Below are 11787 nucleotides of genomic sequence, written 5' to 3' on the forward strand. Positions count from 1 at the left end.
ACGTCTGGAGGTAATGAGTTTACGACAGGCCCGGCGCTTCGCTTTGAAAGCATCTCATTTTGATGTTTGTGTTTGTGGGAGGAAAGGAAAAATGCAGACAAAACTGGGTCTTAAAATCTAGACAATAAAATATAAACAGGACTCCGTTGGACTAAGAAGACAGGGACTGGGGAGCCCCGGATGAGGTGTGAGCACCTAGGAAATAAAAATGGTGGGAGTAGGAAGGAGGAGACAATATAGTTCTGATTTTTAAAATAAGCTGGGTATAGAAGTAGCCAGTGGGTGGCTCTCAATAATATTTGACTATGGCTGCCGTCTAGCTTCTTCTTTTTAAAAAAGGAAAATACGTCTGTTATTTGGGGGTGGGAGAGTTAGTGCTCTTGGGTCATTTACTTAGGCCGAGCATCTCCCAGATGCATGGTCCGTGGAAAGAGATGAAGTTGCCACTTAAATGACCTCTCACAAAAATATCTAACCCTCCACTCCAAACACGGAGCAAAAATATTGTTGGAAATTATTTGTTTGCGTATAGAAAAATTAATCGTTACAGCTGAATTGGAGGAAAGCATTTTTGAAAATGAGGGAAAAAATTAACCTCTTAGGAAACACCTAAACTGATTAAAGTCTTCGCTTTAAATAAAAACAAGTGGAATGCTTAGCCAATTCATTTCACTCTGTGGCTTTTGATATAAATTTAATATCTCATTTATTGTGCTTAGAAGTTCCAATGAACACAGCCCAACGGGGCCTTTCCAGACAGGCATTCAGAGATAAATCAAAAAAGTTTTTAATTTGCCTTCTGTCTCCACCCCCATTGTCCAGTGAAATGGGCCTGAAGCATTAAAATTACAAAGTAGCAAACATTCAGGATTTAATGCTACATGTAACAGCTTTAAAAGAAAAAAAAAAAATGAACGAATTTAACTTCTGCAGTTTCTTAGCTTTCGAAGTCCCTGGCTCCACTGTAAAAAAAAAAAAAAAAAAAAAAAGGCCTATAGCAGTTGATATTTAGAAAGTTGTAATCTCGTTGAATCTAGCCCATTCTGTAATTGTGGGCGATTACAGAATGGGGACTTACTGTGTCTGGCAAAAGAAGGGCTGGAAGCTTTTGAAAAAGACACTACTGGAAGCTCTCGGGAGCAGAAATATCTTTGGCATTCAGGAGCCCCTGTTTTCTGCACTTGACTTGTCGACAATCAAAGAGATGAAAGCATTATTAGTGTCAGCGATCCAAGCTCCAGTCAAACTAAAGAACAAGATTGGAATTGGTTTGAGTTGAATAAAGAGAAGTTAAGCTCACTCGGCTAGAGGTGGCATTTGGCCACTAGAGAGCGCCGTTGCTCCATTTTGTGATCGTAAAGCTGGCGTTTGCGGCGGAAGAAGGGCTTGATTAAAGATACAATCCTATGTTAGACTCCAAATTAGGATAAATTTAACCAAAAAGAATCAATGTGCACTATTACATTCTCCAGAAGTGTTTATTATGTATAAAATTGTGGCTTAGTCAGGATTTCAGAAAACTTGGGCACAGTTGAGAACGTTACGTTAATGCATTGTATCAAAACAGAGAAGTGTAAAAGCATACATGTTTACCAAGTTAATCGCACCCTGCTCCCATTCAGATTATAAACGGAATGCTTGAAGGAAGAAAATAAAACTGTTTTGTCCCAAGAGAAAATGTTGTCTTACAATGTTTTCGTGATTAGGCCAGAATGTGTAGAAATGAATTTGTAGTGTTTGTGTTTCTTTTTCGCCCCCTCAGGAATCACAAAGTTCTAGAAGGTGCTTTGCATTATTGAGATCTGGACTCGCTCTTCTTTTCCCCCATTCCATTCCAAAATCCACTATTGAGGGTTTAAACGCGCGCGCGCACACCCACACACGCCAAACAGTGAAATTAAAAGGCGCAATTACAAAGTTTCAAGGTTTTATTGAAAATAATTACTCTTTTAATTGGGTATTTGCAAGATTGGAGTACAAATCGTTAACCGTCCGAATCAGTTCGTTCGCCTACGGATTTAAAGGAAGGTTTTAACCTGGTGATAACTGGCAGAAAACAACAATAACAACAACAACAACAAAACCCGGACCCATCACCACTCACACAGCAGAAGCCTCCTTGCACTCCCTACTAATTTAAAAATAAGACATGCCTTTATAATCTGCAGATTCATTAGCAATCCGTTTACCTTCACTATTTTCAGCTATTCCCTGTAGAAACAATTACAGAGTCTTAAACATTATCTTGTTATGCCTTTCTGTCTCTACCTTATTTTCTCCATTTGCAAAATAATAATATTCTGTCCACCCGGACTAACCTCAGGATCTCACCCACGAGCTGGGCCAACCCTCAAGGGGTAAGAGGTAGTTGAAATCAGTCGCCTGCTACGCCTTTGGGAGCTGTCTGGAGGTTTTTAGACATTCTCATTTGTCGTGAAAAGCCAGCAATGTGTGTGTAAGTTTTAACGGGGGCGTCCTCGGTGGGCTGAGTGTCCTGAGGTCGGCTCCCGTGGGCCTGGCGCCCTCTACAACAATGGATTATCCCAAGAAAAGGGGTCACCCAAAGACCCACGAAAAAGAAAGAGTAGGCAAAGGAAAACACACTCAGCAGAGACCTATTATTACATTTATTGGACATTGAACATCATCAACACAAGAGCAGAAGTGGGGGGAAGAAGAAGGGGAGAGAGAAGGCGAGTTGGTGGTGTAACGCCAACAGGCTTCAGAGCCAGTTTCTAAAATCAGGAATATTTTTCCGATTCACACTCGATTTGCCCCACATGATACGGGACGTTTCTCTCCCTCGTCCTTCATAGAATGAGTTTTCTCTTTCTTTACCTTTGGAAAAATTAGTAACTTTTTACGTTGAACACGGCGCCAGTTCTCGGCACTAACTTCCCAGGCTTGTTGCATGAACTAGAATCGTTAGAAGATGGGCGCCGCCTGCAGCTGCTTGGAACTGGCATGTTCCGAACGCCGGCCCGGAGGCTCCTTGGGGGGTCCGGGGTGTCGGTTCCCCGACCTCCGCCCGGGGCCATCGCCTGCCCAGGTCCTCTCCACGCAGGGGCTGAGACCCGGAGCCGCGCGTCCTGCCGGAGAAAATACCAGCCTCCCCAGCGTAAGTCCTCCTTCGCGGCTTGGAACATTTCTGTCTGCTTTTCTATTTACTCCCTCAGCAATGCTAATGTTCCCCCTCCCCACATTCTTCAGGCTGCCCCCTGCGCCTGGTACTGACGTCTATCAAGGGTGAAATGATGGAAACTATATTCATGGGCATGATTTCCATTAAATATCAATTAACCTGGGAGCCTCAGCCAGGCGTGCAGTGCGTCAAGGGTAAATGTACATCTCATTTCCACAAGGCCCGCTCGGCTGGAAAAGAAGGGCTTACTTAGATTCGCTTTGATAATGCACTTCGGTATTGAGGTCACCTTTGTGGCCTTTAATCAAGCCACTTGGATAGGACCTAACTCAAATTTTCAGTCTGGATCGTCTACACGGCTTGTCCTCGTTCCGTGGGCTGCGCCCGCGTGTCCAGAGGCGCAAAAGCCACGGCCAACCTCTGAGGGGTTGCTCCAGGGGCCGGGGAGGGAGTCTTTTGCTCCACAGTCTCCTGGGAGTGGCCTCCCTGCCTCCCCGCGCCCCCACCCCCAAGTGTATGGCTTCGCGGTGCCCCCGCCCTGCCGGCCGTGGCCCGCATTCCCTGGGCCCGGGGGCACAGCGAGCCCTTGGCAGTGCGGTTTTATGGGCCCCCTTTAAGGCTGGCGGAGGCATCTTCGCGCCAGCGTGAGGCGTCCCGTCGGATGCAGAGTGTCGCCTCCGCGCGGATCCCTCCGCGCGGTTATCTCGCGTCCATCTCGCTCCCTCTCCCGGCAGTGGCGTGGTGCGAAAATGCCTCGCCGGGGCGCACCGGGGCGGCAGCCTCGGCAGCGGCGGCGAGAGCGGTGGGAGGGGGCTGCGGGGGGGGCGAGGTGAGAGGTGGCGGCGGGCAGAGGGTGTTTTTTTTCCTTTTCCCTCCAGAGCGGGGGTTTGTAAACCGAAGCCAAAGAGTGTCTCCGTGGGCCGGGCGCACTTTTTTTGTTGTTGTCCCGGTGCGCTCAGGGCCGCCTGGTGCCTGAGAGGAAAGAGTGGAGGCAGCGGGGCAGGTCACCCGGGGTGTTGGCGAGTTTATTGCGGCCAAGCCGGCGCGCGCCGGGAGAGGCCGGGCGGGCAGTGGAACGCGGGGGCTGGGTGAGGCCCTGCGACCCGCGAGGGAGGCGGCGCGAGGTCGAGGCGGCGGGCGCGAGAGAGGAGCATGAGCGCCCAGTAGCGGAGTGCCCGCGGTTGCGGGGTCTCAGAAGCGGCGGGCGGGTGGGTGGCAGCAGCAACGTAGCCCGGCGGCCCCAGTGGCGCGAGCAGCCGCCCCAGAGGCCCCCGCGGCAGTGCGGTCGCGCTGAGGCGCGCTCCCTGCCTGCTCCGCGCCGCCCGCCCGCCCGCCCGGGGCCGCCCTACCTTGGCCCCCGGCCGCTGGCCGCCGCCGCCGCCGCCTCGATGAGTTCGTACTTCGTGAACCCGCTGTACTCCAAGTACAAGGCGGCGGCCGCGGCGGCGGCCGCGGCAGGCGAGGCCATCAATCCCACTTACTACGACTGTCACTTCGCGCCCGAGGTCGGCGGCCGCCACGCCGCTGCCGCCGCCTTGCAGCTCTATGGCAACAGCGCCGCCGGCTTCCCGCACGCGCACCCGCACCCGCACCCGTCGCCGCCGCCCGCCGGGCCGGGCTGCAGTAGTGGGGGCGGCCCGGGCCCCGGCCAGGACTACTTCCACCCCGGCGGGGGCAGCCCAGCCGCAGCCTACCAGGCCGCCCCACCTCCTCCGCCGCCGCCTCCCCCCTGCGGTGGGATTGCCTGTCACGGGGAGCCCGCGAAGTTTTACGGATACGATAACTTACAGAGACAGCCGATTTTTACGACCCAGCAAGAGGCCGAGCTGGTACAATATCCTGACTGTAAATCGTCCAGTGGTAATATTGGCGAGGACCCAGACCACTTAAATCAGAGCTCGTCTCCTTCTCAAATGTTTCCCTGGATGAGACCACAAGGTTGGGATGCAAATTTTTTTTTTTTTTTTTAAGCGGGGAGAGGGGGAGAAATCTGCTTTCATCTCACGTAATTGCTTTAAAACTCCCCTTTTCTCTCCCTCTCCTTTTTCTTCTGGTGTAGCTTACAGTGACTCTTATTCATGAAGTAATACAGACTTTTTTTTTTTTTTTCTTTAAAGTAGAAACCATGAAAAGATGATGGGGGTCATAATAATTGCTAGGACGTTCTCGCTGCCCCTCTTGCCTGCCCATGTTATATATTATATCAGACCTAAGGAGAGTTGTGTATATTTCACCCCTTAGACCTGTTTCAGAAACCTCCAGCAACCTGCAGACGCACCATTACATTTTTAATGTTTATTTTCCTCTTTTTTTTCTCTCTTTGTTTTAATCAGCAGCTCCTGGTAGACGAAGGGGAAGACAAACCTACAGTCGTTTCCAAACCTTAGAGCTGGAAAAGGAATTCCTTTTTAACCCTTATCTGACCAGGAAGAGAAGAATCGAGGTTTCCCACGCCTTAGCCCTCACCGAGAGACAGGTAAAAATCTGGTTCCAGAACAGGAGAATGAAATGGAAAAAGGAGAACAACAAGGACAAATTCCCGGTTTCCAGACAGGAGGCGAAGGATGGGGAAACAAAAAAGGAAGCCCAAGAGCTGGAGGAAGACCGAGCCGAAGGCCCGACAAATTAACTTCTACCTTTAAAATTTTACCGCAGACTATTAAAACTAATGATCAGCATATGCTGGTGGACACCACCTGTTTTCTTTTTTGGAAAGGACTTTACCTGTGTTTCAAGCTACCTTCATGTCACTGCTCTTGAGGTTTCTGCGCTTTGAGAGGGATTTGGGTGTTTTAAAAAAAATGTTTCTAGTGTCGCATAGAAACAGCCCTTGAGCTGTCCTATGTAAGAGTAATTTGATACTGACCTTGTAGCTATATTTTTATAATGGTAGTTTTTAATGTCTGAGCTGGTGATTTTGCCTCGACAACGTAAACTTCCTAATGATTAGCACTAAATAATTGAATATAAAATGATTTATTAATCAAACAAGTGCACTTGAACGTTTTAAATCTTTTCTTTATGGTGAGTAAATTAAAAGAAGTTTATTAATTTTAAAAGAAATTATGCCCGCAGAATATTTACTTTATATTATGTGATTAAAATGTGTTATTTATATTTTTTCTGCTTTTATAATGAATGGTTCGGGTGCCTTTTGTTTACTCCTAAAAGGTTTCTTTGAGAATTTTGTAAATGTAATATCTCTGGGAAAAAGTCTGGGCCAAATATTGAGAAAAGCACATGTTAGCTGAGGAGTGTAATGTATAGTCCTGGCTCTGCAGCTTCCTTAAACTTGGGGAAAATGTTCGGCTAGTGACAGAAGTTTCAGGACAATGTCAAAGTTGACATTTAATAATTTTTCTATAGTTTATACAGATTATGGCAGTTTAATCATCTAGAGTGAATGAATACTTGAAAAGTCAATTATAACATTTTCACTTAGATATTTTTAGTCTGGCAAGTCACCTTGTGGAACGCCTCTCCTTTCTGAATTTGCTTTCGTTTTCAACTGTGCTTGGAATCGCCTGAAATTGCTAGGTCTTTGTGCTGTGGCCGCCGCTGTGATTCCGGTTTTTGTGTGTGTGTTTTTTCCTGAGGAGGTGCCATATTTATTTGTATTCTCTTCTCTCTGTTTGCACGCCCATTGTGAGCCAACTTGTTGTGTGTATCTCAGATGTCGGTTGGTACGTCCTCTGCTGTTCTCCAGGTTGGCCTCACCTATTTGAAACAAGCCTTGAGAGCAAATGCAGAAAAATCCGAGTGTAAACAACCGCTGCAGAATATAGCTAGCTCCTTAATAAAAGAAATGAATCCTTTTTCTAGAGCTAGTGTCTTTGAGCGCCGCTAATAACCCTTTTCCTGAGTCAGGAACAATCTCCAGGGCTCCTGTGAAGGCAGCATCCTGCTAAAGCATCTGTTTGATTTTTAAAAGGTGGGAGGGGGGTTACCTGCACCCTTGCTATAAAAATAAATAACTGTGGGAGGGGGGACTTTCTTTTATTTCAGAGAGGGCCAGCTAGGCTATTCTAGCTTCATCTTGCTCTAAACAACCTTGATAAGATACTGGGAGAGCTTTGAACTTCACAAAGGACTGGAGTTGTAGGCCCAGTGGGTAACAACCCAGAGTCCAGATTATACCACAGTTTATTCCATTGAGCCAGCACTGATGCTGGGGTTTGGGATCTGTTATTAACAAGATATCCATTTTCCATTTGAGGCTACTCCTGCAGCTGCCATTTTATGAGGGAAGAGGAGAAATTCAAGTAAACTAACATTTCTCCCCACAAAAGGGAAAGCCCCTTTATCAGGTAGACTTTGAAGAATTCTCTTCTTTTTCTAGATGCCTGTATGTTTTTAAAGAGGTACATTTTAATTTCCAGAGTGGCTTTTATTGCACAGGTACGAAAATGGAATCCTATACTTTGGGGCCTGTATCACTTATTCAGGTGATGGTGGGCTGTTTGCCTGCTGCTTCAAGGACCAGGGAAACGTTGGCACAGGTTAGGCCAGAGGCGAAGCACCACCTGGCTTTCTATCCAGGAAGAGGCCATGGCTGTGGCATTCGCTGACCTGAGCCAGGAAAGACAATTTTAAGTCAAGGGTGGCCCGGGGCTTAAGAAACATTTGCACAAGAGGAGACAGCTGCAAACGTGCCTGCTAGATTTGGAAACGTTTTGCTCTGTGTGTTGCCTGAGACTCTGCTGTTGACTGGTTTAGAGCAAGTGTGCCAAGTGCCTGAAAGCATGGCTAGCAAACAGTCTGGTTGTGGAGAGGGTGGGAATAGGCTGGCTAGAGACTGGGGCTGGCTAGACTCCAGCTGCCCTCCATTTAAGGGATTCCTCTATAAGCAAAATTCACTGTCTTCTACACAAGAATTCTCCCTGAAAATCATTTTTAGAGCCATTGATTTGGGCAAGACTATATCGTGGCGGACTGATGTGGAAATCAGTTAAGGAAGGGAGGTAAAATTTTTTTTCCTCTCCATTTTGTGCTACTCTGAAAGTGTTGTATCTTCTGGCTCTGTTGGACCCCTAACCTATGGTAAATTCGTAGCTCATGTACACAAATAGATTTGCAAAACTTAGTACACTTGAGAGTATTTGTACATTTACACATTTGGTATTTTGGGTATATATTTGTTGTACATATACATAGATTACTCGTGTAGAAAGTGTTAGTAATTAGTGTAGGTATACATGCTTCCTTTTGTAGTTGGGGAAAACACAGATTTGTCTTCAAATAGAGTCTGTGGAATTACAAATCATACACACTCACCACCATCTTTCTTATAGTGGTTAGAAGCCCCCATCTGTCTCATGCAGACAACTCCGAGTGACGAGTGCAGGAGATGCCCTTCTAATTGGCTCAGATCTGTAAACATCTAAGGGATGCAGCATATCGAACCAACCTTTTTGCTGCAGAAATTTGCATAAGCCTTCAGAGAACCCTTTGGAAACAGTCGACACTTTGGTGCCCTGGACTGCTTAGAGAGTCTGCTTAGAGAGGTCTGTAAATCATTTACAGAAAAATAGGACCCTCCAATGTTAACACTGGATGAAAAAACCAAGGGTCCTAAGTGATTTAGGTTCTCCACGTAGACCAAAAACACACAAAAGAAGGCGTGGGTCTCAACAGTTCCTAGAGAAAAGTCAGTCCAGGGGCTTCCATTTTGTGAGGTTCCACAAAGCCCAGCACATGGCTTATCTCTGCACAGGGGGAAAAAGTACAAATATGGCTGCCTTTTCAAAAGTGCAGTCTTTTCCCAGCCCTCCTTCCACCAGCTGAAATGGAGGGTCATAAACTCTGCCTTTATTTGGGTAGAGGAAAATTGACAATTGAGGTTATTTCTCAGAATGTTTCAAAACTAAACAATGTTTTGAATGTATAGACATGTGTAGACCAGCATAAAGTGTTACTGTTTGGGAAGGGCCAACAACATGCTCGATCTTGTGTAATTAAAATATTTAATTATTCTTCACTGCAGAAGGTGTTACTATTTCACATCCAAACTTGTGTCCTCTGGTTTCCCACTGTTTGCTGAATCCTCATGCATCTGGTGGTGAACAGGGGAAGAGAGAACATTTTAATGAGCCTGGCTGCTGCTTTGGGTACCTCCAGCAAAGTTGGAGCTCACTGACTTTTTCTAGAAAGAATATGACTTTTGCTGACACATGGCAACAGAAGCACTTTAATCAGAAACATCCAAGGTCATCAGAACTTTGTCAAGGGATACAAATAGCCTGCTCCAAAGGGTGCTGTGTGCTTCCTACTTAAGTGTATGACCACTTAGGTATTTACTGGGTATGAGGATGTTAACGGAGACCTTACACATTGAAATACTAATGCACATATTTATAAATGTATTACTAGAAGTCGAAAGCAGTGTCCTTGAAAGGATGGGGTGGGGGTGAGGAGAGGTTACCTCTTACAGGCAGGTTTGAAGCCTGGATGGCCATGCCCATGCATTAATGATGAGGAGAGCTAGCAAAGGATGTCTACCTTCAGCTGGGGTTCCCTGGAGCAGCTTCCATGAGAAGAGTGAAAGGAATGGCACTCCAACCTTTGAAGAAAAAGAACTTTTTTTTTTTTTTTCAAGCCTGAAACTGGGGAGTTGCTTTTTTCCTGAACAAATGGAGTCCTTCTCTTCTTCAATATTGCACTGGACAGGCTCTTCAATGGACAAACATTTTGGGGGGCAAGGGAAGAGGGGGCTAGAATTAATTCCATAGAAATGTGAATTGCACTTAGGGGAGACTTAAACAAGGATTTTCAGAGGATGTTAAAAAAGATGAACTCTTCTCTAACCCAGGACTGTCGCAGGGGGATGTTTCATCTAGATTAAGTATAGGTATTGGGAGTTCAAACTGTTATTTTGGAGAAGTTGACAAGTACCTAAAACCATTTCCAGCCTTTGAGCTGGTTGGCAACTCTCCTACTGCAGAAACCCCAAGAAACAGGAGGGACCCCGATTTATGTTGGAGAGAGTTGGGTCGGGGAGAGCACACATTTTCTTGGCCTGCAGAGCCCTGGTTTGCTGCGCAAGGTCAGACTGGGTGGCTTGCCTGAAGATGAGAGGGGCAAAAACCGAAAGCGCTTGGCTGTTCTTTCAGAGAGGCCTTTTGGTGAGGGGAGGGGAGGAGAAGCCAAGTGAGGGGAGAGTTGGAGGGGTGACTGACAGGATCACCTCCCCAAGCGAGCGCGGCATTCATTCTCCCTGAAACACAGTGCCCAAGGAGCAGAGGTTTCAAGCCAAAGAACCAAAATAAAAGGAAAAGAATTCCTAGAGAAAGGAACCGTAAAGTCTAGAAAGGCAGAGCGAGGGGTGGAGAGGGACACAGAGGGAGAAAGAGGAGGAGGGAGGAAGAAAGAGGAGGAGGAGGGGGAGGAAGGAGAGCAGAAAAACGGGGAGAAAAGAGGGGAGAGGAGAGAGAGAGAGAAAGAGAGGAAAAAACATGGCGCTTGCGAGCTGTATGTGCAAAATCCGCAAGGAATTGCAGTAAATTCCTTTTTGTTTGAAGAAAATTTACAACTTGGTAATAGACCTTTTTATGACCTATTTGCGGTCGTCATTGGCTGCGGCTGGTCATGTGCAGGCTCCGCTCGCCTTCACGGCCTTTTTCCTGATTTCCCAGGCGAATTTCCCCCCGCATTCTGCCTTCCTAGAGCCTCACCCCCTCTTTTTCTAACCTTTGTCTCCGCAGAGGTGGGCTCCAGTCTCCGGCTGCGGGATTGCGGGGTCCGCGGCGGCCTCGGCTCGCGCCCGGCGCCCAATTTGGCCCCACAGCCGCTTCGCCCCGGGCCGCGCCGCTGCCGCCTCCGGAGCCGGCGGGGAGCCCGGCGGGCGGGAGAGCCCGGAAGGAGCCCGGGGCGCCGAGGCCCCCACTGGCGCCGGCACCGCCCGCCGGGAGCCCCCGGCCTGCAGCCGGGTGGCCGAGTCGCGCGGTTCCGACGCGCTCCTTCTCCAACATGAGCGGGTCCCTGCCGCGCAGAGCGCGGGTAACCGGGCAGCGCCTAGTGGATTACAGCCGCCGCCGGGGCCAACCGCCGCCTCCAGTTCTGCACCTCCGGTAAGAGCGGCCCCCGCCCCGCGCCTCCAGCGCTGCCACCGAGAAGCTCGAGGCGCCCACCCGTTCGGTTAGCTCGGGAAGCCCGGCTTGACCCCCCACATTTCCCCGGGGCCTGGGAGTGCCTGTCTGCGTCCCCTGCCTCCAGATCACTCAGTTTCTGAGCGGGCGTCCCCTGGGGCCCTGGGTGGGGTCTGGCTGAGCTCAGAAATCGAAGGGAAGCCCTATTTCCTCTCGAGATTAGGAGAGGTGGATAGCGGCATAGATCGAGAGCCTCTGGATCCCCGCGCTGGGAAGACTGCAGATGGTTTCTGGAGCTGTCAGCTTTGCTGGGGGTCACTACGGGCACTCTGAAGTCTAGAGCAGCATTTTGCGGTTGGTCTGTGGTCAGAGGTACCTGGGAGGCTAACAGGTGTTTTCTGAGGGTTGGAGCTTGGGGGTGGGGGTGGGGTGGATTCTGTATATCCAGGATGGTGCTACGTTTGTTCATTTAGGCTTTGGTGAGTGATGCTGATTTTTAGTTTTTGGTTTATTAGGCCTTGTTTATGAGATGGAATTTTAAATATTAACTGCTTCTCTAGC

The 11787-nt window shown here is 48.3% G+C and overlaps 2 protein-coding genes across 4 annotated transcripts; one reads left to right on the top strand and one right to left on the bottom strand.

The window, feature by feature from the left end:
* The first annotated feature begins 3702 nt into the window (after positions 1–3702).
* On the top strand, positions 3703–6957 carry HOXD8 (homeobox D8). 2 transcript variants are annotated; one of them, XM_043487699.1, is made up of 2 exons: positions 3703–5080; positions 5479–6957. In XM_043487699.1, exons 1-2 carry the CDS (start codon positions 4531–4533, stop codon positions 5769–5771), a joined length of 843 nt encoding a protein of 280 aa, XP_043343634.1. In that variant the 5' UTR covers positions 3703–4530; the 3' UTR covers positions 5772–6957. The 2 variants fall into 2 exon arrangements, with proteins under 2 accessions (XP_043343634.1, XP_043343633.1); XM_043487698.1 differs by having other exon boundaries at positions 3709–5080; positions 5476–6957.
* A 2110-nt stretch (positions 6958–9067) lies between these two features.
* LOC122453633 (myosin heavy chain IB-like) lies at positions 9068–11111 on the bottom strand. Of its 2 annotated transcripts, XM_043487702.1 has the most exons (3): positions 10829–11111; positions 9641–9701; positions 9077–9194 (listed from the first exon to the last, which is right to left on the bottom strand). In XM_043487702.1, the coding sequence occupies exons 1-3, from the start codon at positions 11107–11109 to the stop codon at positions 9135–9137; spliced, it is 402 nt and encodes a 133-aa protein (XP_043343637.1). In that variant the 5' UTR covers positions 11110–11111; the 3' UTR covers positions 9077–9134. The 2 variants fall into 2 exon arrangements, with proteins under 2 accessions (XP_043343638.1, XP_043343637.1); XM_043487703.1 differs by lacking the exon at positions 9641–9701 and having other exon boundaries at positions 9068–9194.
* Between the last annotated feature and the right edge of the window lie 676 nt (positions 11112–11787).

The sequence above is a fragment of the Cervus canadensis genome, chromosome 15 (assembly GCF_019320065.1).
Source record: "Cervus canadensis isolate Bull #8, Minnesota chromosome 15, ASM1932006v1, whole genome shotgun sequence".
Lineage (NCBI taxonomy): Eukaryota > Metazoa > Chordata > Mammalia > Artiodactyla > Cervidae > Cervus > Cervus canadensis.